The sequence below is a fragment of the Nerophis lumbriciformis genome, linkage group LG34 (assembly GCF_033978685.3).
Source record: "Nerophis lumbriciformis linkage group LG34, RoL_Nlum_v2.1, whole genome shotgun sequence".
NCBI lineage: Eukaryota > Metazoa > Chordata > Actinopteri > Syngnathiformes > Syngnathidae > Nerophis > Nerophis lumbriciformis.
The window spans coordinates 2,146,520-2,170,812 of NC_084581.2; the positions used below are offsets into that span (position 1 = coordinate 2,146,520).

The 24,293-nt window shown below is 40.9% G+C and overlaps 1 protein-coding gene across 2 annotated transcripts; it reads right to left on the reverse strand.

The window, feature by feature from the left end:
• Nucleotides 1-1,386: 1,386 nt before the first annotated feature.
• Nucleotides 1,387-20,970, reverse strand: LOC133576420 (uncharacterized). Of its 2 annotated transcripts, XM_061929624.1 has the most exons (8): nucleotides 20,831-20,970; nucleotides 20,514-20,759; nucleotides 7,631-7,796; nucleotides 7,503-7,558; nucleotides 7,386-7,436; nucleotides 5,651-5,752; nucleotides 1,727-1,764; nucleotides 1,387-1,660 (listed from the first exon to the last, which is right to left on the reverse strand). In XM_061929624.1, exons 1-8 carry the CDS (start codon nucleotides 20,880-20,882, stop codon nucleotides 1,553-1,555), a joined length of 819 nt encoding a protein of 272 aa, XP_061785608.1. In that variant the 5' UTR covers nucleotides 20,883-20,970; the 3' UTR covers nucleotides 1,387-1,552. The 2 variants fall into 2 exon arrangements, with proteins under 2 accessions (XP_061785608.1, XP_061785606.1); XM_061929622.1 differs by having other exon boundaries at nucleotides 7,503-7,796.
• Between the last annotated feature and the right edge of the window lie 3,323 nt (nucleotides 20,971-24,293).

Consider the following 24,293-nt stretch of genomic DNA (forward strand, 5'->3'; position numbering starts at 1 on the left):
ATTTCAAGACTTTTTTTTCTTACACATTTTTTTGTCATTATTGTTGTAATAGTAGTAATAGTAATAATAATTACATTTACACATTTTATTTTCATAGTACTTTAACATTTGTTATTCATTATTTCTAAAAAAGTAACTTTAAAAAAAATTGGCATACTAATTCAATACATCAGTATCAATATCTTAATATTTAACTTGTAACTATTTTCATTTCCTGTCTTTGCTGATTGGCTGAGAGAAGTCACATGCGTCTCCTGTCTTATAGTGTGAGCTATGTTGGTGTCCATTGCCTCTAAAAGTGATTAAATTGTGTGCATTGCCCTGTAAAAGGTCACTTTTTATAGCAAGAATGCATTTAAAAATATAAGATAACATGTTAAAGGGACAAGCGGTAGGAAATGGATGGATGGATGTTAATGAAACATGAACATTAATGAGGGTGTTTGCTCATGTAAGGATTGTTGGTAGAGGTCATTAGAGTTCATCTCATCATTCCCATCAAAAACAATGTTATAGTAAAAGTCAGCATTTGTGATTTAACCTGTTTTTCAACACACACACACAAACACACGCACACACACGCGTCTCTTAGGTGTGTAGATGAGCTGCACTGTGAACACTGTAAGAGTGAAAACATTTAAAATGCAAATGAAAGCAACACCAGGAGCGGCTCCGGCGGTCTTTCGCCTGCTGAGTCGGTGTGTGTAAAAGTACTGTATGTGTTAAAGTGTGTGTGGAATGCATGATACACACATTTAGTAATGATTGAATTGTTGAATATCATCTAAAATAATATTAATAAAAATAAGTATATTTTTTTAATCTGTCCTGTTTAGCCACTCAGGCAAATTATATTATGTAGATGTGATGTAGACGCCCATATGTGATGCGGGTGTGTATTTGGGAATGTGTTGGCTAAAGTGTGATTGTATGCATGAGTGTATTTATGTACGTATATGTGCATTAATATGTATTTATTAATGTATGTTTAAGTATGTGTTTATCTATGTAAGTGTATATGTATGTCTGTATGTGCGTATGCATGTGTGTATGTGAATATTTAAGTATGTATGTGCATAAGTACTGTATGTATGTACAGTATATTTGTCACCCAGTTTGTGCAAGAGCCGAAACACGACTTGAGCCACCCAGAAAGTTCCACCCAAAACAGCAGGTGTTGCGCCCAGAAAGCAGGGGCATAATACTGGTCTGCCTGGACCCCCAAAACATGGCCCACCGCACCGCTTCCCCTGGCCACCCGGCCAAGGACAAGGCACGGGAGAAGCAGGAGACAACCAGCCCCGCAAGCCAGCGAGAGACCACACTTTACGCGGGCAGAAAGAAAAACGGGACGCAGAGACTCCCCGCACTCAGAAGGGAAATGACAACTGTGAAAATATTGTATATTTGAAAAAAAATACAGATGATAACAATATATGATTAAACAGGAAGTGATTATTTTTTGTCCAATCTCCCTAAAAATGGAAGTTAAACTGAGGTGTTTGAGGTAGACATGATGATAAATGCAATAACAAGTCAAAGTTGTGCAACATTACTGGTAACGAATGCAGGCGTACTCGGTGGCGTCGTCCTCGCAGAAAGACACTCTCTCAGCGCTGGCAGGGAGGATAACATCGGCGTAGACGACATCGTCCTCAACCTGAAAAATCTTTATTATCTTTAAAACTTTAAGATGTGAAAATGAATGCGAGCAGGGTCAACTTACATTGTTTGAGGGACAGGAGATGGACGCCTCGGACACATCTGAAAGCAAACATTATCGATATGAAACTATATCAAACATTATCCATATAAAACAATATCAAACATTATTGAGATTAAAAAATATCAAATATCATTAACAGGAAATTACACAATGGATATTTCATTCGGAAAAACCACAACACACAAATGTGGACTAGCAACATGTTTCCTGTTTGACCAAACTAAAGTGCTATTTATGTAAAATGTAAACATACATTTACCGTATTTTCCGCACTATAAGGCGCACCTAAAAACCACAAATTTTCTCAAAAGCTAACAGTGCGCCTTATAACCCGGTGCGCTTTATTACGATTCATTTTCATAAAGTTTCGATCTCGCAACTTCGGTAAACAGCCGCCATCTTTTTTCCCGGTAGAACAGGAAGCGCTTCTTCTTCTACGCAAGCAACCGCCAAGGTAAGCACCCGCCCCCATAGAACAGGAAGCGCTTCTTCTTCTACTGTAAGCTACCGCCCGCCCCCGGAAGAAGAAGAAAAAACGCGCGGATATCACCGTACGTTTCATTTCCTGTTTACATCTGTAAAGACCACAAAATGGCTCCTACTAAGCGAAAAGGATCCGGTTCATAAAAAGACGCAATCTCTCCATCCGCACACGGATTACTACCGTATTTCACAGCAACTGATATTCCTGTGAACCGCACTGTGGAACGGGAGCACGTACGGTGAATATTCGCACCACAGGGAATGAGAAGTCATCCTTCACTGTGGTTCTAGCTTGCCATGCTAACTTCCACCCATGGTGATATTCAAAAGGAAGACCTTGCCAAAAGAGACCTTTCCAGCCGGCGTCATCATAAAAGCTAACTCGAAGGGATGGATGGATGAAGAAAAGATGAGCTAGTGGTTAAGAGAAGTTTACGCGAAGAGGCCGGGTGGCTTTTTTCACACAGCTCCGAAGGCGAACACACCTTCACTAAGACGGGCAGACAGCACCGGACGACATACACCAACATTTGCCAGTGGATCGTAAATGCCTGGGCAGATATTTCGGTCACAACTGTGGTCCGAGCTTTCCGGAAGGCAGGATTCACAGAACAACAGCGACACTGACTCCCGATGACTTCGACGAGACGGAACCGGCCATTTTGGATACCACGCTTGCGCAACTTTTCAATTCGGACACCGAAGACGAAGAATTCGAAGGATTTACGAATGAAGAATAACTTCAGAAGGTGAGCGCTATGTTTATTTTGTGTGTTGTGACATTAACGTTCGAGCAACATTATGTTACTATTGCTCTACACCATTTTGAATTTTACTATGTTTGTGATTGCACATTTGCGTACATTTTGGGACAGAGTTGTTAGAACGCTGGTTTTCAATATATTATTAAAGTTTGACTGAACTATCTGACTGTTTTTTTGACATTCACTTTAGCGCAGCGTTTTTTTGACATTCACTTTAGCGCAGCGTGGGCGCGGCTTATAGTCCGGGGCGGCTTATTGGTGGACAAAATTATGAAATATGTAATTCATAGAAGGTGCGGCTAATAATCCGGTGCGCCTTATAGTGCGGAAAATACGGTACTGGGGAAACATCAACAAGACAAAACTAAATGTTGCTATAAATTATTATTGTAATAAAATAAATTTAGTTGTCCCTCGTCACAGTATTTGTCTTATTTTATAATATCATATTTAGGCGATCAATATTCACCAAGAAGGACTTCCGTTTTCTGGGTTAAGGGGTAAACAATGTTAGCAAAGAACACAGCGGCTAATCTTAGCGCTATCTTCACTGCGACAATTTACTTAACCAACTTTTGGCACAATAACCTTTTAATACACGTCATCTTCAGCTCATGCCTCATCAATAACACATCTCCATATTGGTGAGCTTTTAAAGTGAGCTTTGTTAAAAGACAAGACGTGACACCAACAGCCACTGTTCGGGCAATGCTAAGTGGAGATGAACTCAGTTGATGCACTTCATCTTCAACATCATCAGCTCCACATGACATTGGTGGGCCTTTGGTGTGAGCGATGTGGAATGACCACACGGGACACGTAATGCTAACAACACGGCTAGTAGTCATAGCTGCAACTGTAAAGTTGACCAAGTATGTGCAGAACAACTTGCGTCTGTGATTACAAAGCCCAGTTCTAACTTAGAGGAATTACCCAGTACCCAGGATGTAATGTAGGATTTCAACATCGTGGTGGAGTTGTAGTGGCCGGGTGACAACCATAGCAATGACGCTTGATGGATCCTTCGTGCTATGAGTGAGTACTGTAATCGAGGGCTACAATGATTAATCAACATAGTCAATCTATTATATAAAAAAAACTTTGATTTACATTTTGTTGATTAGATTAATCGTTTAAATGATGAAATCCAATTTGTATGAAGTGCTCGGAATTTTTAATACACAGCACAAGAGCGGAGGAGTGTTGGTGCCATGATCTATGTGGAAGAAAACAGCAAAGATTTATATCTATTTATATTTTTATTAATGCATGCATGTTAAAAGTGCCATTTCAATGTTGACAATCGGCATTATTTAGAGAAAAATAATAAAAGTTATGGAAGTGGGGTAAAATTGTGGTTTATTTCAAGTATATTCGCTAAATTATGCTATGAAGCTATAAAGTGTGTTTTATCCGATTACTCGGTTAATTAAACACGTTCATTCAAACTTTACTCGATTACTAAAATAATAGATAGCTGAAGCCCTACTGTAATCTACAGTAGGACACACTGAAGACTACTACATTGGGTGAAAGGAGTGTAAAGGTTATATGGTTGATATTTCATGTTAAAAGGGCTCTAAATATATTAAATATTCATACTAGGGATGTAACGGTATTACAACCTCAGGATACGATAGGATCACGGTATTAAGGCCACAGTAAAACCATGTAAAATGAAGTGGCAGGAGTGTTTTTATACGCATATTTTGTACGACAAGCATGTATTTCTAAGTTCAAATAATTGTGCAGTAACATCCATTTTTTCAAGCAAATATTTAAACTTACAGTTGATGTCTTTAAATAAACATGGTAATTATCCAAGTCTAAGTCAATAATGTTCACTTTTAGTGTCTTTTAACTTTTGCATTTTTTTTCCTGTGGTCATGTTTTATATCAGTCTGGAAAATGTTGTTTCTCAGAAAAGTGAACTAACAATATAACTTTAATAATGTAAATACCTCACAAACTGGTGTTTGGCTTTGCTGGCTTCAAATATCCTTTTAGTGTGGTGACTTGTCCAGCCCTGCTTTCCGCCCGAGTGCAGCTGGAATAGGCTCCCACGTTGAGCTTTTTTTTGGGTGATTTCCCATTGTGCGCTGTGACGAGACCGGCTGACTTTGTTTCGCCTTGGAAACGCTCAAAACAGAAGTGGCGCACGTCGCTTTGCAGAGCACAGACTTTCTTACCTCTGCCAAAAAGGTTACGTTTCGGTCTGAGCTTGTTTTTCTGTTTGTTAGCAAAATAACTCAACCAGTTATGGACAGATTTAATGTCCAAAAAACAATTCATTTTATCTGCGACAAGTACCAACACACTTCACTTCCTGCTTACAACATTCCTCTAGATTTTGGCAGAAGTAGTTTTTTTAAAGACGCGGCAATCGCTAAAACCCCAGAAAAAAACACACTCACAAAGTTTTCGTTTGATACCGTCAAATGTTACTGTATTATTGATAAGACTTTAAAACCGAAATACAGCGGTATTTAGAATACCGTTACATCCCTAATGCATACAAATATTACATTTATTTTTATTATTCCTACTTCTCAGAAATTTGGTCAGGCCTGGAACTAATTAGCAGCTATTAACGAGGGACGACAGTAAAAACAACAAAGACTTTGATTGACATTTACCAATGTGTTGTATATGTGCTTTTTTCATGTTTGTGACTTACGGGTCATCCTTCTTCGCCTCACCACAAACACGGCGGCAAAGGTGGTCAACGTCGCGCAGGCCAGCACGCCCACGACCACGCTGACTTGGTAGTGCCGGGATTCTGAAAATGGCCGCCGCTTTAGAAACTAGTATGTATTTGTTTTAAAATACAAACCCCGTTTCCATATGAGTTGGGAATTTGTGTTAGATGTAAATATAAACGGAATACAATGATTTGTAAATCCTTTTCAACCCATATTCAGTTGAATGCACTACAAAGACAACATATTTGATGTTCAAACTCATAAACTTTTTTTTTTTTTTTGCAAATAATAATTAAATTAGAATTTCATGGCTGCAACACGTGCCAAAGTAGTTGGGAAAGGGCATGTTCACCACTGTGTTACATGGCCTTTCCTTTTAACAACACTCAGTAAACATTTGGGAACTGAGGAGACACATTCTTTCCCATTCTTGCTTGATGTACAGCTTAAGTTGTTCAACAGACCGGGGGTCTCCGTTGTGGTATTTTAGGCTTCATAATGCGGCACACATTTTCAATGGGAGACAGGTCTGGACTACAGGCAGGCCAGTCTAGTACCCGCACTCTTTTACTATGAAGCCATGTTGATGTAACACGTGGCTTGGCATTGTCTTGCTGAAATAAGCAGGGGCGCCATGGTAACGTTGCTTGGATGGCAACATATGTTGCTCTAAAACCTGTATGTACCTTTCAGGCATTAATGGCGCCTTCACAGATGTGTAATTTACCCATGTCTTGGGCACTAATACACCCCCATACCATCACAGATGCTGGCTTTTCAACTTTGCGCCTATAACAATCCGGATGGTTCTTTTCCTCTTTGGTCCGGTGGACACGATCTCCACAGTTTCCAAAAACAATTTGAAATGTGGACTCGTCAGACCACAGAACACTTTTCCACTTCGTATCAGTCCATCTTAGATGAGCTCAGACCCAGCGAAGCCGACGGCGTTTCTGGTGTTGTTGATAAACGGTTTTCGCCTTGCATAGGAGAGTTTTAACTTGCACTTACAGATGTAGCGACCAACTGTAGTTACTGACAGTGGGTTTCTGAAGTGTTACTGAGCCCATGTGGTGATATCCTTTACACACTGATGTCGCTTGTTGATGCAGTACAGCCTGAGGGATCGAAGGTCACAGGCTTAGCTGCTTACGTGCAGTGATTTCTCCAGATTCTCTGAACCCTTTGATGATATTACGGACTGTAGATGGTGAAATCCCTAAATTCCTTGCAATAGCTGGTTGAGAAAGGTTTTTCTTAAACTGTTCAACAATTTGCTCACGCATTTGTTGACAAAGTGGTGACCCTCGCCCCATCCTTGTTTGTGAATGACTGAGCATTTCATGGAATCTATTTTTATACCCAATCATGGCACCCACCTGTTCCCAATTTGCCTGTTCATCTGTGGGATGTTCCAAATAAGTGTTTGATGAGCATTCCTCAACTTTATTAGTATTTAATGCCACCTTTCCCAACTTCTTTGTCACGTGTTGCTGGCATCAAATTCTAAAGTTAATGATTATTTGCAAAAAAAAAAATGTTTATCAGTTTGAACATCAAATATGTTGTCTTTGTAGCATATTCAACTGAATATGGGTTGAAAATGATTTGCAAATCATTGTATTCAGTTTTATATTTACTGTCCATCTAACACAATTTCCCAACTCATATGGAAACGGGGTTTGTAAAAGATGGGACTTTAAAATGTACCCTGAGGTTCTCCTTCCACGTTGAAGCCTCCTCTTCCCTTCCCTCTGGTAGCTGCACAGGAAGCAAACGATCACGTAACAAACACGACAAGACGTCCACCAGGTGATGCGATCAGACCTGTTAGTTGGACTCGCAGCTCCTCTGAAATCCAAAAACTGTCTCCCACCTCGGCCCTGCAATTGAACGTCTCCCTGCCAGGACCTTGCAAGGTGACAGTCAACGTGATGTGACAGCTCGATTTATACCGTATGTCATGCCGAGAGTCGTCCTGGAGCTCCACGCCAGCCTGGTCCACCCATGCCAAGCGCACCTCCTTTTGCCGCAGGTTGCAAAGCCCGCACTTCAAGAAGGACAGCAGGACGCACTGGAAAGATGCCATTTTGCCTGGAACCAAGTTCACCGCTGGGGCGTCTAAAAGAAAAGACAACACTTTTTCTTTGGGGCTGCCCAAACAACCAAGAAGTTGGTCAACTTAAACCGGGAGATGACAAGAAAGACTAGAAAAGACGCTGGTTCGCACCTTTTTATTAACCCTTCACGAGGATTATGTGTATTCTTCATCTAAACAGGAAGATTTGAACATCCCATCAGTCGTCATCCCAGTGAGAGCAGACATTGTACAATATGGCCTGATCTACCAAGATCCAAATACCTCACGCTAAACAGCGTGTGCACTCCACAAAATAGCGTGTACTATTAGTAGACATGTTGCGTGCAATACTGCGTGTGCAATTGAAAAGAGGTGCAGACGGCCTTACTTAAATGAGGATTATGCTTGTACTTTTGAGTGGGCATCACCAAGGCAAGGCAAAGCAAGGCAACTTTATACTTTTCATTCACAAGGCAGACTCAAAGTGCTTCATAGACAACAAAGTGAAATGAAAGAAAATAAAAGCAAAATTAAAATGCAGACAATAAACATAAAAACAGTGCCGACGTTAAAAGTTGAAAGATTAAAAGATTTAGCTGAAAGCTAAGGTGAACATAAAAGTTTTCAGTCTAGTTTTAAAAGTAGTCAGAGTTGGGGAAAGTCTGACATCTTCAGGAAGTTTATTCCAGCTATTTGTTGCATAGTGACTGAATGATGCTCTCCCTTGATTTGAGTTTACTCTGGGAACCGCTAACAGATTGGTCTCAGAAGATCTTAGTGATCGAGAGGGCTTATATGGTGGGAGCATATCGGTGATATACTTCGGCCCTAGACCATGTAGTGATTTATATGTGAGCAGGAGGATTTTGAAATCAATTCTCTGATGTACAGGGAGCCAATGTAAGGATGTAAGGATTTAAGAATTGGTGTAATGTGCTCACATTTTTTGGTCTTTGTTAGAACTCTAGCAGCAGTGTTCTGAACAAGCTGTAGCTGCCTGACAGTTTTTTTGGGAAGACCTGCAAGGAGACCAATAGTCTAGCCTACTGGTAATAAAGGCATGTGCAAGTTTTTCTAAGTCTTGAGCTGACATGAGAGACAATCAATCATTTACTGCACATTCAGGTTACCAAGCTCCTACTGGTAGCGTTTTACTGTTTTCCAACTTACTTTAGAAGCAGTCATGCAGTGTATCTAAATTAAAACAGTTTTTTTATTTTAGTTTTTTTACCGCTGAAGGTGCATGGGTGGGAGACTGCACGATTAATCAGAATCAGAATCAGAAATACTTTATTAATCTCCAAGGGGAAATTAAGATTTTCAGGACAATGCCATTCAAGATCAGACAAACATTACAGGGAGACAGAACAGGATCGCGCCAACTTCCGCCGCCCCTTACAAAAAAAGGTGAGAACCGTGTAAACGCTGGGGAGGTGGGGTGTGGGGGTTGAGAAGAAAAAAAAAAAATTCAGTCTAGGCCCAGGCCCCTGGAGAGGGGGTTCAGACTGAGGCCGAGGGAAAGAAAAATCTCATAGCCATAGCACACATTAGCATTATGTTTATGAGGTAAACATCAAACATCAAATAACACAAAGGACATTGAAGACATTAAAAGAGCAGAGCTGATGCAATCAGCCATTTCTACATACAGCTACAAAAGTAAAACAACAATAAAAATTAAATAAAAAACATATACACTGCGGTGGCCTCTGCGGTGTTCCACGCAGTCGCTTGCTGGGGTGGGGGGAGCATGGCCTGAGACAGGAGCACACCCAAACAAAGCACTCTCGGCCGCCCACTAACTCTCGGCCCGTGTCCAGTCCGCATGGATGAGCGTGTATGCGTCCAAGGAGACCGAGGTGTCCGATACCTGCTCATAATCGAAATCGAATCGACATCGAGGTTTTAATCAGTGCAGTAAATAATCGCCAAAGGCAGAAATTTTGAGTCACGTGTTTGTTCTTCTATCGCTTCAAACAGAAAGAAAAACGTCTGTCTCTGGGCTTCGCTCTTATCACCTGAGCGCGTTTATTTAACAGTGGAATTAACTGAACAGTGACCCCTCTTTTCAGTCATTAACGGTCTTTGTCTCGGCGGGACTAGAACGGGGCGGCGCCGCCAACACACACACAGTACTAAGAGCCTCGCGACCCGCCAGTGTGAAGTGCCGCAAAGTTGCACAAATTAGGAGGATAAAAATAAGATTATAAAGCCAAATGTCCCGTTGTGGGACTATATAAGCTTCAAATCAGCTGGGCAATATGAGCCCATCAACACAGACGATCGAGCAAAAATGCCGTTGTGATCACGTGATAGTAATAAACGAAAGGTAACTTCCGACCTCATTTTTCCAACTGGGGACAAAAATGTACTTCAGGATGTCCATTATATGTTAAGGGGAACATTTGTGTTTACTGAAATGAGTCCATTATATATTTTGTTGATTTATTTGGGATAACAAAGTTACTTACTTTGCAATTACAGTTCAATGGTAAACAAGTTTAGAGTATTATTATTATTATATATTATGACTGCATTACATTATGAACACTGTATAGTTTGTATCTAATGTTTCTTCAGTTAAAGAGCATGATGTGGAAAAAAGGTCTAAGTCTATCTGCATAAAGCCAAATATTTTTTAAAGTAAATTATTGCATAATGGTCCAGGGTGTACCCCGCCTTCCGCCCGATTGTAGCTGAGATAGGCTTCAGCGCCCCCCGCGACCCCAAAGGGAATAAGCGGTAGAAAATGGATGGATGGATATTGCATAATGTTCTCATATGTGCATACTTGCCAACCTTGAGACCTCCGATTTCGGGGGGTGGGCGTGGTTGGGGTTGTACGGGGGCGTGGTTGGGGGCGTGGCTAAAAGGGGAGTGGTATATTTACAGCTAGAATTCACCAAGTCAAGTATTTCATATATATATATAAGAAATACTTGACATTCAGTGAATTCTAGATATATATATATATTTATTTTATTATATATATATTTTATTATATATATATATATATATATTTTTTTTTTTATTATATATATGTATGTATATATATATATATATATATATATAAAATAAATACTTGAATTTCAGTGTTCATTTATTTACACATATACACACACATAACACTCATCTACTCATTGTTGAGTTAAGGGTTGAATTGTCCATCCTTGTTCTATTCTCTGTCACTATTTTTCGAACCATGCTGAACACACTCTCTGATGCATTGCTGTGTGGCACGCACAAAAGTGCTTTCATCAAATGCACTAGATGGCAGTATTGTCCTGTTTAAGAGTGTCACAACATTGCTGTTTACGGCAGACGAACTGCTTTACGGTATACAAAAAAGTGACTGCTGTTGTTGTGTGTTGTTGCCGCGCTGGGAGGACGTTAATGAAACTGCCTAACAATAAACCCACATAAGAAACCAAGAACTCGCCCTCCATCATTCTACAGTTATAACGTCATTGGGCAGGTACGCTTTTTTATATTGTGGAGGACCTGAGTCCGCCTGAATTTCGGGAGATTTTCGGGAGAAAATTTGTCCCGGGAGGTTTTCGGGAGAGGCGCTGAATTTTGGGAGTCTCCCGGAAAATCCGGGAGGGTTGGCAAGTATGTATGTGGCACCTTGAGGCAAGAATATGCTGATTTACAGTTTAAAAGTAACATGTCTTCCGTCACTCTTTATTTTTACAGTTTTATGCATTTTTGTGTATAAAATATAAAAATCGCAAATAGGATCGCAATTTTGGAGAGAAAAATCACAATTAGGTTTTTTCTCTAAATCGTGCAACCCCAGTGCTCAAAGTGCAAAAGATGTATACTTCAAGACATATTTGTCGTATAGGATATATGTTAATGATATATATAGTATGTGGAAAAACCAACATCATTAAATAATACAATTAAAAAATATATTAAATGACACCAAAATGCATGAATTGAATTAGTTTTAATCAGCCCCTTAAGTCAACCAGCAGCTATGAAAATATAAAAAGGATGTTGCTGAATACTCTAGGTGATGTGAAACATTTTTTTTGTTTCTGACTGTCCAAATATGTTGAAACGTACACGTGTATGTCCATCGTGCTTTCAAAACGGCGATGAGTGTTAATAAATCATATTGCGCATGATAAATAATTGCATTTGCATCTTCTCCTCCTAGTATTGTGGGCATTTTAAAGATCAGCACATATTTTGAATATTAATGACGACAGACGCAAAATGGATTGCACGCCTTATTCTGCTCACTTAACAGACCGCAATCTACGGTGCACACGTTTAGTAGATCAGCTTTGCGTGTGCTATCAAGTTTTCACATTGTTAATTACACGCAAAAAATAAGAAAATCAAGTCTTAAGTGTTTGTTTTATTATGTTTCTTGTGTCTCATGAAGTCTGCATGCAATGTTGTTGTTGAAGGAAGAAGCAAACGTCTATGAAATAAATGCGTCGATGTATGCTTAAAATGAGCAAAATACGTAAATATTACATCTTGTAATGGACGTGCCTGTTCTCGCACAATTACCACTTTGTCAGGATATTTCTTCTGTTTTTTCTTATGACCTTCTCAGGATATTGCTGCTGTATATCCGTATTATCTGAAAAATTACGAATTTATTCCCCAAACTTTTTGATATTTTCATGCACAATTATGACTTTCTTTGGATGTCACACAATGGGTAATTACTGTTTTTCTGCATCTATAACAAAATTATTATAAACTAAAGAAATTTTTTCTAATATCACATTTTTATTGATTGTAAATTATAACTTTTTTTTTTACAATTAGGATTTTTTTCACAATATTTCTTTTTTTTTTTTTTTAACATAAAATAACTTTTTCTAATAAAATGACAACTTCTTCAACACACTACAACTGAACCTCAATTTATGGACTTAACTGGTTCTTCAACAGGGTTTGCAGTACAAAAAGTTTGTAAAGTGAAGCAGAGTTCCCCATAAGAATCAATGTAAACATAAATAATTGCTTCTGCCCTCGACAAAAATCCATATTTTAGGAAAAAACTGCACACTTTGAAGACACTATAATGTGTATGAATATTAAACCAACAGGACAAGCGGGGGTAATGGCTCAACAAATTATTTTTTATCCTGACATCCATCCATTTTCTACCGCTTGTCCCTTTCGGGGTCGCGGGGGGTACACCCTGGACAAGTCGTCACCTCATCACAGGGCCAACACTGAGAGACAACACAACAATATTACAGCAAGCTTAAATGTCAACACACACACACACACACACACACACACACATACTGGTTATCATTTGGAATGGGGACCAAGTTTTTGATCATCACTTGTGGGGACCAGCCTTTCTACAGGTTGTGGAGGCATAAAAAAAAAAGGTAAAATGGCCACTGCCCAGTTAGCTCATACACGTCTTTAAATCTCTGGATTGATGAAGTAATGTGCTGATCCTTCTTACTGGGGACCCTGGGGAAAAAAAGAGTTAATATGGTTCATGGGGACCAAATTTAAATAATTTTGCATAATTCACACAAATTTGTACGTGACTAATGAGGGCCATTTAAAAAAATTAAAAAAAATGTCAAATTAAATATGAAATGATCCTCAGAATACAGCACTATACAGTTGTCCTCTTATAGGAAGTTTCACCACTTAAATGTACCAGCTACAGCCTGATGAGGGGGCTGCTGTGCAATTGTCTCACACTCAAACTAACCAGTAAACATGTTTTATGGGTCAAAGCTTAAAAATCACTTGGGCATCTTCAGAATGGATCTGATTATCATTTAAAAAGGTTTCCCTTTAGGGGACCTGTTTTTTTGTCCCCATACTGTCAGAGGTCCCCTAAAGGTGACTGTGTAAACAGTGCCAGAACATACACACGCACCCATACACACAAGTGTTGTTGGTGTGCTCCAAAACCAAATACCGTATTTTCCGCACTATAAGGCGCACCTAAAAACCACAATTTTTCTCAAAAGCTGACAGTGCGCCTTATAACCCGGTGCGCTTTATTACGATTCATTTTCATAAAGTTTCGGTCTCGCAACTTCGGTAAACAGCCGCCATCTTTTTTCCCGGTAGAACAGGAAGCGCTTCTTCTTCTACGCAAGCAACCGCCAAGGAAAGCACCCGCCCCCATAGAACAGGAAGCGCTTCTTCTTCTACTGTAAGCAACCACCCGCCCCCGGAAGAAGAAGAAAAAACGCGCGGATATCACCGTACGTTTCATTTCCTGTTTACATCTGTAAAGACCACAAAATGGCTCCTACTAAGCGATCCGGTTCATAAAAAGACGCAATCTCTCCATCCGCACACGGATTACTACCGTATTTCACAGCTGATATTCCTGTGAACCGCACTGTGGAACGGGAGCACGTACGGTGAATATTCGCACCACAGGGAATGAGAAGTCATCCTTCACTGTGGTTCTAGCTTGCCATGCTAACTTCCACCCATGATGATATTCAAAAGGAAGACCTTGCCAAAAGAGACCTTTCCAGCCGGCGTCATCATAAAAGCTAACTCGAAGGGATGGATGGATGAAGAAAAGATGAGCGAGTGGTTAAGGGAAGTTTACGCAAAGAGGCCGGGTGGCTTTTTTCACACAGCTCCGAAGGCGAACACACCTTCACTAAGACGGGCAGATAGCGCCGGTCGACATACGCCAACATCTGCCAGTGGATCGTAAATGCCTGGGCAGATAGTTTCGGTCACAACTGTGGTCCGAGCTTTCCGGAAGGCAGGATTCACAGAACTGCTGCACAACAACAGCGACACTGAATCCGATGACTTCGACGAGGCGGAGCCGGCCATTTTTGGATCCCACGCTTGCGCAACTTTTCAATTCGGACACCGAAGACGAAGAATTCGAAGGATTTACGAATGAAGAATAACTTCAGAAGGTGAGCGCTATGTTTATTTTGTGTGTTGTGACATTAACGTTCGAGCAACATTATGTTGCTATTTATTGCTCTACACCATTTTGAATTTTACTATGTTTGTGATTGCACATTTGCGTACATTTTGGGACAGAGTTGTTAGAACGCTGGTTTTCAATATATTATTAAAGTTTGACTGAACTATCTGACTGTTTTTTTGACATTCACTTTAGCGCAGCGTTTTTTTGACATTCACTTTAGCGCAGCGTAGGCGCGGCTTATAGTCCGGGGCGGCTTATTGGTGGACAAAATTATGAAATATGTAATTCATAGAAGGTGCGGCTAATAATCCGGTGCGCCTTATAGTGCGGAAAATACGGTACACAAAAAGAGGAAAATAGTTTGGTAGTTGCCGAGTGACAAACAAGCCGTAGCTTCACGTAGTCGCCTAGCATTAGCACAAACTAACAGTGTGAGGCGATCCTTCGTCGGGTTGTGTCACGGTTGTGCCTTCTCCTTTGCTGTATTAAAGGTCCTCTGTGGCATCTTTTTCGTTCTCATCACAATTAAAGACTTGCTGCGGAAAAAATCCCCCCTTTTTTGATAAATTCCTTGAAGTGGGGAGGCTGCAAGCTGGAGGCTAAGTCGCTAAAATGCTAGCTATATAGCTTGTCTCGCAACCTACAGCTATACAGCAAGACTTTGAGAGTTTGGACACCATTAAAGCGTTTCTGATCACACAAAGTCATCTCTTAAGACAGGCTGACGCAGATCTGACCGTTGCAAGGTACAACAATTGTGGAAATAAACTTGTCAAAAGTGCCGCTGTTTGTCGAAGGTCTTCAAAATGGCCATGCCCGCGTGTGCAGGATGTATACAGGATGTGACGTCGTGGCCTCGCCTCTTCAAATTGGCCACGCCCGCGTGTACAGGAAGTGATGTCATCAAAATGGCAGCCCCAATTGGCTTCAAGCAGCATGCAAAATGAATGAATGAAGCGTTCATACGGCGAGACATGGTCCGCACACAGAGGCACATTTGGTGCGATGTAAACATTTGTTAACTGAAAAGGAGGCAAATAGAGGGGTTTTTGAATCGAGATTCCACTGCATTACACTTTTGATTTGTTAAATCAAATTAATCTTCTCATATCGTAACGAGAGACGCGTGTAATTTGTTTCTTGTCATATTCCAACTTTTTTGTATAATTATGACTTTCACATAGTATTGCTGCTGTCTTCTGCTCAAATGTTCTCTTCACAATAAAACTGAAACTTGATGACTTTTTTCCTTGTATCAAATTTTTGATCCGACTGTTGTTTATCGCACAATTTCGACTACCGTATTTTCCGCACTATAAGGCGCACCTAAAAACCACAAATTTTCTCAAAAGCTAACAGTGCGCCTTATAACCCGGTGCGCTTTATTACGATTAATTTTCATAAAGTTTCGATCTCGCAACTTCGGTAAACAGCCGCCATCTTTTTTCCCGGTAGAACAGGAAGCGCTTCTTCTTCTACGCAAGCAACCGCCAAGGAAAGCACCCGCCCCCATAGAACAGGAAGCGCTTCTTACCACCCGCCCCCGGAAGAAGAAGAAAAAACGCGCGGATATCACCGTACGTTTCATTTCCTGTTTACATCTGTAAAGACCACAAAATGGCTCCTACAAAGGACAAGGATCCGGTTCATAAAAAGACGCAATCTCTCCATCCGCACACGGATTACTACCGTATTTCACAGCAACTGATATTCCTGTAACCGCACTGTGGAACAGGAGCACGTACGGTGAATATTCGCACCACAGGGAATGAGAAGTCATCCTTCACTGTGGTTCTAGCTTGCCATGCTAATGGCCAGAAACTTCCTCCCATGGTGATATTCAAAAGGAAGACCTTGCCAAAAGAGACCTTTCCAGCCGGCGTCATCATAAAAGCTAACTCGAAGGGATGGATGGATGAAGAAAAGATGAGCGAGTGGTTAAGGGAAGTTTACGCGAAGAGGCCGGGTGGCTTTTTTCACACAGCTCCGAAGGCGAACACACCTTCACTAAGACGGGCAGATAGCGCCGGTCGACATACGCCAACATCTGCCAGTGGATCGTAAATGCCTGGGCAGATAGTTTCGGTCACAACTGTGGTCCGAGCTTTCCGGAAGGCAGGATTCACAGAACTGCTGCACAACAACAGCGACACTGAATCCGATGACTTCGACGAGGCGGAGCCGGCCATTTTTGGATCCCACGCTTGCGCAACTTTTCAATTCGGACACCGAAGACGAAGAATTCGAAGGATTTACGAATGAAGAATAACTTCAGAAGGTGAGCGCTATGTTTATTTTGTGTGTTGTGACATTAACGTTCGAGCAACATTATGTTGCTATTTATTGCTCTACACCATTTTGAATTTTACTATGTTTGTGATTGCACATTTGCGTACATTTTGGGACAGAGTTGTTAGAACGCTGGTTTTCAATATATTATTAAAGTTTGACTGAACTATCTGACTGTTTTTTTGACATTCACTTTAGCGCAGCGTTTTTTTGACATTCACTTTAGCGCAGCGTAGGCGCGGCTTATAGTCCGGGGCGGCTTATTGGTGGACAAAATTATGAAATATGTAATTCATAGAAGGTGCGGCTAATAATCCGGTGCGCCTTATAGTGCGGAAAATACGGTATATCACGATATGATAGCTGTGTTACTAAAAGTTAAACTTCCTGATCTTTTCTCGCACAACCACAACTTACTTCTTATGTTATACAACATGCAATTACTATTTTTTCCCACAAATAATATAAAATGTTTGAAATTTGAAGACTTTTTCTCCCAACTTTTCTACATTTACAGTTAATAATAATAATAATACATTTGATTTATAAGGCGCCTTTCTGGGCACTCAAGGACACCGTACAAAATCAAAACAATAAAATCAAATTGGATAAAAAACAACAACAACAACAACAAAGATAGAGAAGAAAAGATGATTGCAATGAATAAGCAGTCAGGAATAGGTGTGTTTTAAATCTTGATTTGAAGAGGGATATTGTGTCTAAGTTACAAAGGTCTGGTGGTAAAGAGTTCCAAAGATGTGGGGCAGAGCGGCTGAAAGCTCGGGTGCCCATGGTGGACAGTTTAAATAAGGGGACAGTGAGATGCATGGATGAAGAAGATGGACATGGATCAGGTCAGAGAGATATGATGGAGAGAGGTTATGGATGGCTTTGAAAGCTCGGAGAATTATTTTAAAGCGGATACGATGTTTGATGGGTAGCTACTGGAGTTGCTGCAGAACAGGGGTGATGTGCTGGATTGTAGGGGTTCTGGTGATTATCCGGGCTGCAGAGTTCTGGAGAAGCTGAAGTTTGTGAAGTGACTTGTGAGTGAAACCAAACAGGAGAGAGTTGCAGTAGTCCAGGCTAGAGGTGACAAGGCTATGGACTAGTATGGCAGCAGTATGTGGGGTAAGGGATGGGCGAAGGCGATGAATGTTCCGAAGATGAAAGTAAGCAGACCGGGTAATGTTGTTTATGTGGGCTTGAAAGTAAAGTGAAGTGAAGTGAATTATATTTATATAGCGCTTTTCTCTAGTGACTCAAAGCGCTTTACATAGTGAAACCCAATATCTAAGTTACATTTAAACCAGTGTGGGTGGCACTGGGAGCAGGTGGGTAAAGTGTCTTGCCCAAGAACACAACGGCAGTGACTAGGATGGCGGAAGCGGGGATCGAACCTGCAACCCTCAAGTTGCTGGCACGGCCGCTCTACCAACCGAGCTATACGGGAGTGTGCTGTCGGGGATGACACCCAGTTAGGACTTTCTGACAATATTAGGATTGTTTTTTTTTAACATAATGTTTTTAATTCACGATAAACTACATTAAATACAAGTGTTCTCCTCATACCGCTACACAACATTCCAAATATATTCTGGTCAATTGTTCTTACCAATATACGACTATCCTGCAGACACTGAAACTTTTTTCTTGTACAAAAGTTTCACGTGGACTTTTTTTCCCTTCGTACCTTTTTAATTGATTGTTTTCTTGCAAAAAAAAAAAAAAAAGTTTTCTCCCGATGTCATGCTGTTATACTTGTTAAAGGTTCATTCGGTAAAAGGTTGCTTTTTATTTATAATTTAAAAAAATACCATTCAAAAGGTCCAGTGTGCTTCCAGTTCAAAGATGGCTCACCAGGTCACCTGACCTACTCTCGCTACTCTCTCCGGGTTGGGGAGGAGATCTTGCCCCAAGTGGAGGAGTTCAAGTACCTCGGAGTCTTGTTCACGAGTGAGGGAAGAGTGGATGGTGAGATCGACAGGCGGATCGGTGCGGCGTCTTCAGTAATGCGGACGCTGTATCGATCTGTTGTGGTGAAGAAGGAGCTGAGCCGGAAGGCAAAGCTCTCAATTTACCGGTCGATCTACGTTCCCATCCTCACCTATGGTCATGAGCTTTGGGTTATGACCGATAGGACAAGATCACGGGTACAAGCGGCCGAAATGAGTTTCTTCCGTCGGGTGGCGGGGCTCTCCCTTAGAGATAGGGTGAGAAGCTCTGCCATCCGGGGGGAGCTCAAAGTAAAGCCGCTGCTCCTCCACATCGAGAGGAGCCAGATGAGGTGGTTCGGGCATCTGGTCAGGATGACACCCGAACGCCTCCCTCGGGAGATGTTTAGGGCACGTCCGACCGGGAGGAGGCCGCGGGAAAACCCAGGACACGTTGGGAAGACTATGTCTCCCGGCTGGCCTGGGAACGCCTCGGGGTCCCACAGGAAGAGCTGGACGAAGTGGCTGGGGAGAGGGAAGTCTGGGCTTCCCTGCTTAGGCTGCTGCCCCCGCGACCCGACCTCGGATAAGCGGAAGAAGATGGATGGATGGATGGACAATTCACCTTTGCCCAATATTACAACAGTACATTACAACTAAGCTTTTGGTCTCCCAATTTTGTAGAAAGTACATATTTGCCAACCTTGAGACCTTCGAATTTGGGAGATGTGGGCCGGGTTGGGGGGCCGGGGTTGAGCTGGGGTGGGGGTGGGGAGGGGGGGCGTAGCAGGGTTTTTTTGATTGATTGATTGAAACTTTTCTTAGTAGATTGCACAGTACAGTACATATTCCGTACAATTGACCACTAAATGGTAACACCCGAATAAGTTTTTCAACTTGTTTAAGTCGGGTCCACGTTAATCAATTCATGGTAATTCAGGGTGTATATATTTTCAAGTATTTCTTATATACTGTATATATATAAATAATCTGTTCATGAATGAGTATATCCGTTCGTCCACCGTGTTCAATGGAGAAGACTGATCTACAAAATGTGCAGGCAGTATACCCCTTCTCCTTCGAGCTGTCCTGGATGAACTGAAATTATTTTTTCCAATCACTTTGGAACTTGCAAGCGTACTTCTTATTCTTACTCGTCGTCGCCATGTCTCTTCTTCGTTCTTTTGCTTCGTCTCTGTTATGTTTTTGGACATTACTACTTGCCGTGGTTTTGAAGCAATGCATGATGGGAATCCGGATGTTGCGTGTCAGTGTATTAACGTGCCGGCTGGTATTAACACCCGCTGAGAAATAGCTTTGTGCCTGCCTACTTTATGTGTTACAGATAAACCTATGGATAACGAAGACATATATAATAGTCTCCCCTTCAGGTGAGAGAGGACGCTAAAGGCAGTGCCTTTAAGGCACGCCCCCAATATTGTTGTCCGGGTGGAAATCGGGAGAAATTCGGGAGAATGGTTGCCCCGGGATATTTTCGGGAGGGGCACTGAAATTCGGGAGTCTCCCGAGAAAATCGGGAGGGTTGGCAAGTATGAGAAAGTATCAAGTATCAAGTGAAAGTATCAAGTCTCCTTGATAGCAATAAGTAAAGGTTTACTCACCCTTTTGGGCGGTGAAGTCATCAACTGCTTGCTTGCAATAATATTTGTCATCGTCTTCTGTTAGATGTTGGACATGAACCGTGCACTCTGTGTCCTCCTTGCTCTGTGCTGCCTCCTTGATCGCTCCATTACTAATGATGACAATGTTTTCTCTAGTTTTTCTTATCCTAAAGCTCCATATGTTATAGCAGACCAAATCATGACAGGGGAAGGAGATGTCGAAACCTTGAGCATCAGCGCTGGGGCCTGCAAGCAAGGCAGGAAGACAAAAAGGTGAGGACAAAGCTTTGATACGATGAAAGTTGGAGTCATCTTACCTGTAATGATGAGAGGAAGCAGCAAGAGATCCATTACAACGAGCTGCAGCATTTTTTACGTGCAAATGATTTGACTTCTGTCAACTGTCCTTATGTAGCTGTGTGGCAAGACTTCACATCTGAGCCAACATCCTCTTTGCTGCAATTGTTCTCACTGTGCAGTCATTAACGTCAAAACATTCACTATGTCATGTGACTCAACCTCTCAATATCACTTTTAAGAATGATTCCATGAAAAGGAGATTTATATTCGATCTTACTCGTTTCCCTCGGGTCCAATTTGATTCCATTGTCTCCCATTTTTTGATACTTTAGTCCTGATTTATAATTCCATTCCCATAAATACTTGATACATTGTCCATCCATCCATTCATTTTCTACCGCTTGTCTCTTTTGGGGTCGCGGGTGGTGCTGGAGCCTATCTCGAAGGTGGGGTACACCCTGGACACCTCATCACAGGGCCTTGATACATTGTATTCCTTCAAAATGCAAAGATACGTATTTTGGAAAATACTAAAAAAAAATTCAATTAACATTTAAATACATCCTTTGATGTGGGCATAACAATCTCAAAATGTTAAACTACTGTTAGGTCTGAAAATTATATTAGAATTAGAATTAGAATTAAATGACACTTTTTTACGTCCAGTTTTGGGAACAAAGGGTAAAAAGTGTCTCATATTTTTGAAGCAGTCAAGCAGACTTTGTGTAACATTTTGACGTAATCCTATTTCCTAAAAATGTAAACGATTGTGGACAGAAAATGATCATTAAAATGTGAATGAGGTCAAAAGTATGGTAAGAAAAAATGTCTTGCTCCTCTATATTTGCACTGTCCCCTGGTGGCTATATAGGATATTGCATGTTCACATTAAAAGGCAGTGAGGTTGCCTCCTGCTGGTCATTTTAGGGAATACAGGTGTCTAAAGTTTTTTCCATTGAGGGCCGCACAGTGAAAAATCAAAGCATGTGGGGGCCATTTTGATATTCATCATTTTCAAATCCTCTCTCTCTATGTATATCCATCCATCCATCCATTTTGTACCGCTTGTCCCTTTCGGGGTCGCGGGGGGTGCTGGACCCTATCTCAGTTGCATATATATATGTATATATATATATATATATATACACAGGTAAAAGCCAGTAAATTAGAATATTTTGAAAAACTTGATTTATTTCAGTAATTGCATTCAAAAGGTGTAACTTGTACATTATATTTATTCATTGCACACAGACTGATGCATTCAAATGTTTATTTCATTTAATTTTGATGATTTGAAGTGGCAACAAATGAAAATCCAAAATTCCGTGTGTCACAAAATTAGAATATTACTTAAGGCTAATACAAAAAAGGGATTTTTAGAAATGTTGGCCAACTGAAAAGTATGAAAATGAAAAATATGAGCATGTACAATACTCAATACTTGGTTGGAGCTCCTTTTGCCTCAATTACTGCGTTAATGCGGCGTGGCATGGAGTCGATGAGTTTCTGGCACTGCTCAGGTGTTATGAGAGCCCAGGTTGCTCTGATAGTGGCCTTCAACTCTTCTGCGTTTTTGGGTCTGGCATTCTGCATCTTCCTTTTCACAATACCCCACAGATTTTCTATGGGGCTAAGGTCAGGGGAGTTGGCGGGCCAATTTAGAACAGAAATACCATGGTCCGTAAACCAGGCACGGGTAGATTTTGCGCTGTGTGCAGGCGCCAAGTCCTGTTGGACCTTGAAATCTCCATCTCCATAGAGCAGGTCAGCAGCAGGAAGCATGAAGTGCTCTAAAACTTGCTGGTAGACAGCTGCGTTGACCCTGGATCTCAGGAAACAGAGTGGACCGACACCAGCAGATGACATGGCACCCCAAACCATCACTGATGGTGGAAACTTTACACTAGACTTCAGGCAACGTGGATCCTGTGCCTCTCCTGTCTTCCTCCAGACTCTGGGACCTCGATTTCCAAAGGAAATGCAAAATTTGCATGGTTGGGTGATGGTTTGGGGTGCCATGTCATCTGCTGGTGTCGGTCCACTCTGTTTCCTGAGATCCAGGGTCAACGCAGCCGTCTACCAGCAAGTTTTAGAGCACTTCATGCTTCCTGCTGCTGACCTGCTCTATGGAGATGGAGATTTCAAGTTCCAACAGGACTTGGCGCCTGCACACAGCGCAAAATCTACCCGTGCCTGGTTTACGGACCATGGTATTTCTGTTCTAAATTGGCCCGCCAACTCCCCTGACCTTAGCCCCATAGAAAATCTGTGGGGTATTGTGAAAAGGAAGATGCAAAATGCCAGACCCAAAAACGCAGAAGAGTTGAAGGCCACTATCAGAGCAACCTGGGCTCTCATAACACCTGAGCAGTGCCAGAAACTCATCGACTCCATGCCACGCCGCATTAACGCAGTAATTGAGGCAAAAGGAGCTCCAACCAAGTATTGAGTATTGTACATGCTCATATTTTTCATTTTCATACTTTTCAGTTGGCCAACATTTCTAAAAATCCCTTTTTTGTATTAGCCTTAAGTAATATTCTAATTTTGTGACACACGGAATTTTGGATTTTCATTTGTTGCCACTTCAAATCATCAAAATTAAATGAAATAAACATTTGAATGCATCAGTCTGTGTGCAATGAATAAATATAATGTACAAGTTACACCTTTTGAATGCAATTACTGAAATAAATCAAGTTTTTCAAAATATTCTAATTTACTGGCTTTTACCTGTATATATATATATATATATATATTGATTTAACCTTTAGGCCTCCCTACATGCCCTTTTTTGTCAAAACCCTGTTTTTTATGGCAAAACAGAAAAATGCAATATTTTCCAAAAACTATTTAGTGGAATATTTGATTAATAATTATTGATTCTTAATTGGAGCTTTAAAAAAATAAAAAATACCACTATAATGATTGGGGATCCGAAAGGGCCTCACTCATAAGGGTTAAAAAATAAGTCCTAAGTTGTTTTTTCCTTTCAACACTTAAGTGTCGAGCTCAAATTCAGATCTATTCTGTCGATTCTAAGTTTTTATGACTTTTTCGTGTTTTTTTGTTTGTTTCATGCCCTTTATGTCAAAGAAAACTTATGGCAAACACACAAAATATGCAATGTTTCCCCCCAAATGAATATTTCAAAGTGCATTTTTTTATGTAGTGATTGAAACCTTGAATAGATTAGCAATTCGTAACATTTTGATTCATTTCTTTTTTGAGCACTGACAGTTTAAAAAAAGAAACAGCCAACATCGCAGTTTTGTGTTATTAGATTTAACATTTCTACTTTTCTCATTACATTTCATGTTTGCTCGTTTAGTCTACTTTTTAAAATGTTTCTAAAAAATCTTTTTTTAAATAGTATTCTAGAATGTGCTGCGGGACCTTCAAAAATGAGCTGCAGGCTGCAAATGGCCCCAAGGCCACACTTTGGACACCCCGGATTTCGACTGTCAATGAACAAAAGAC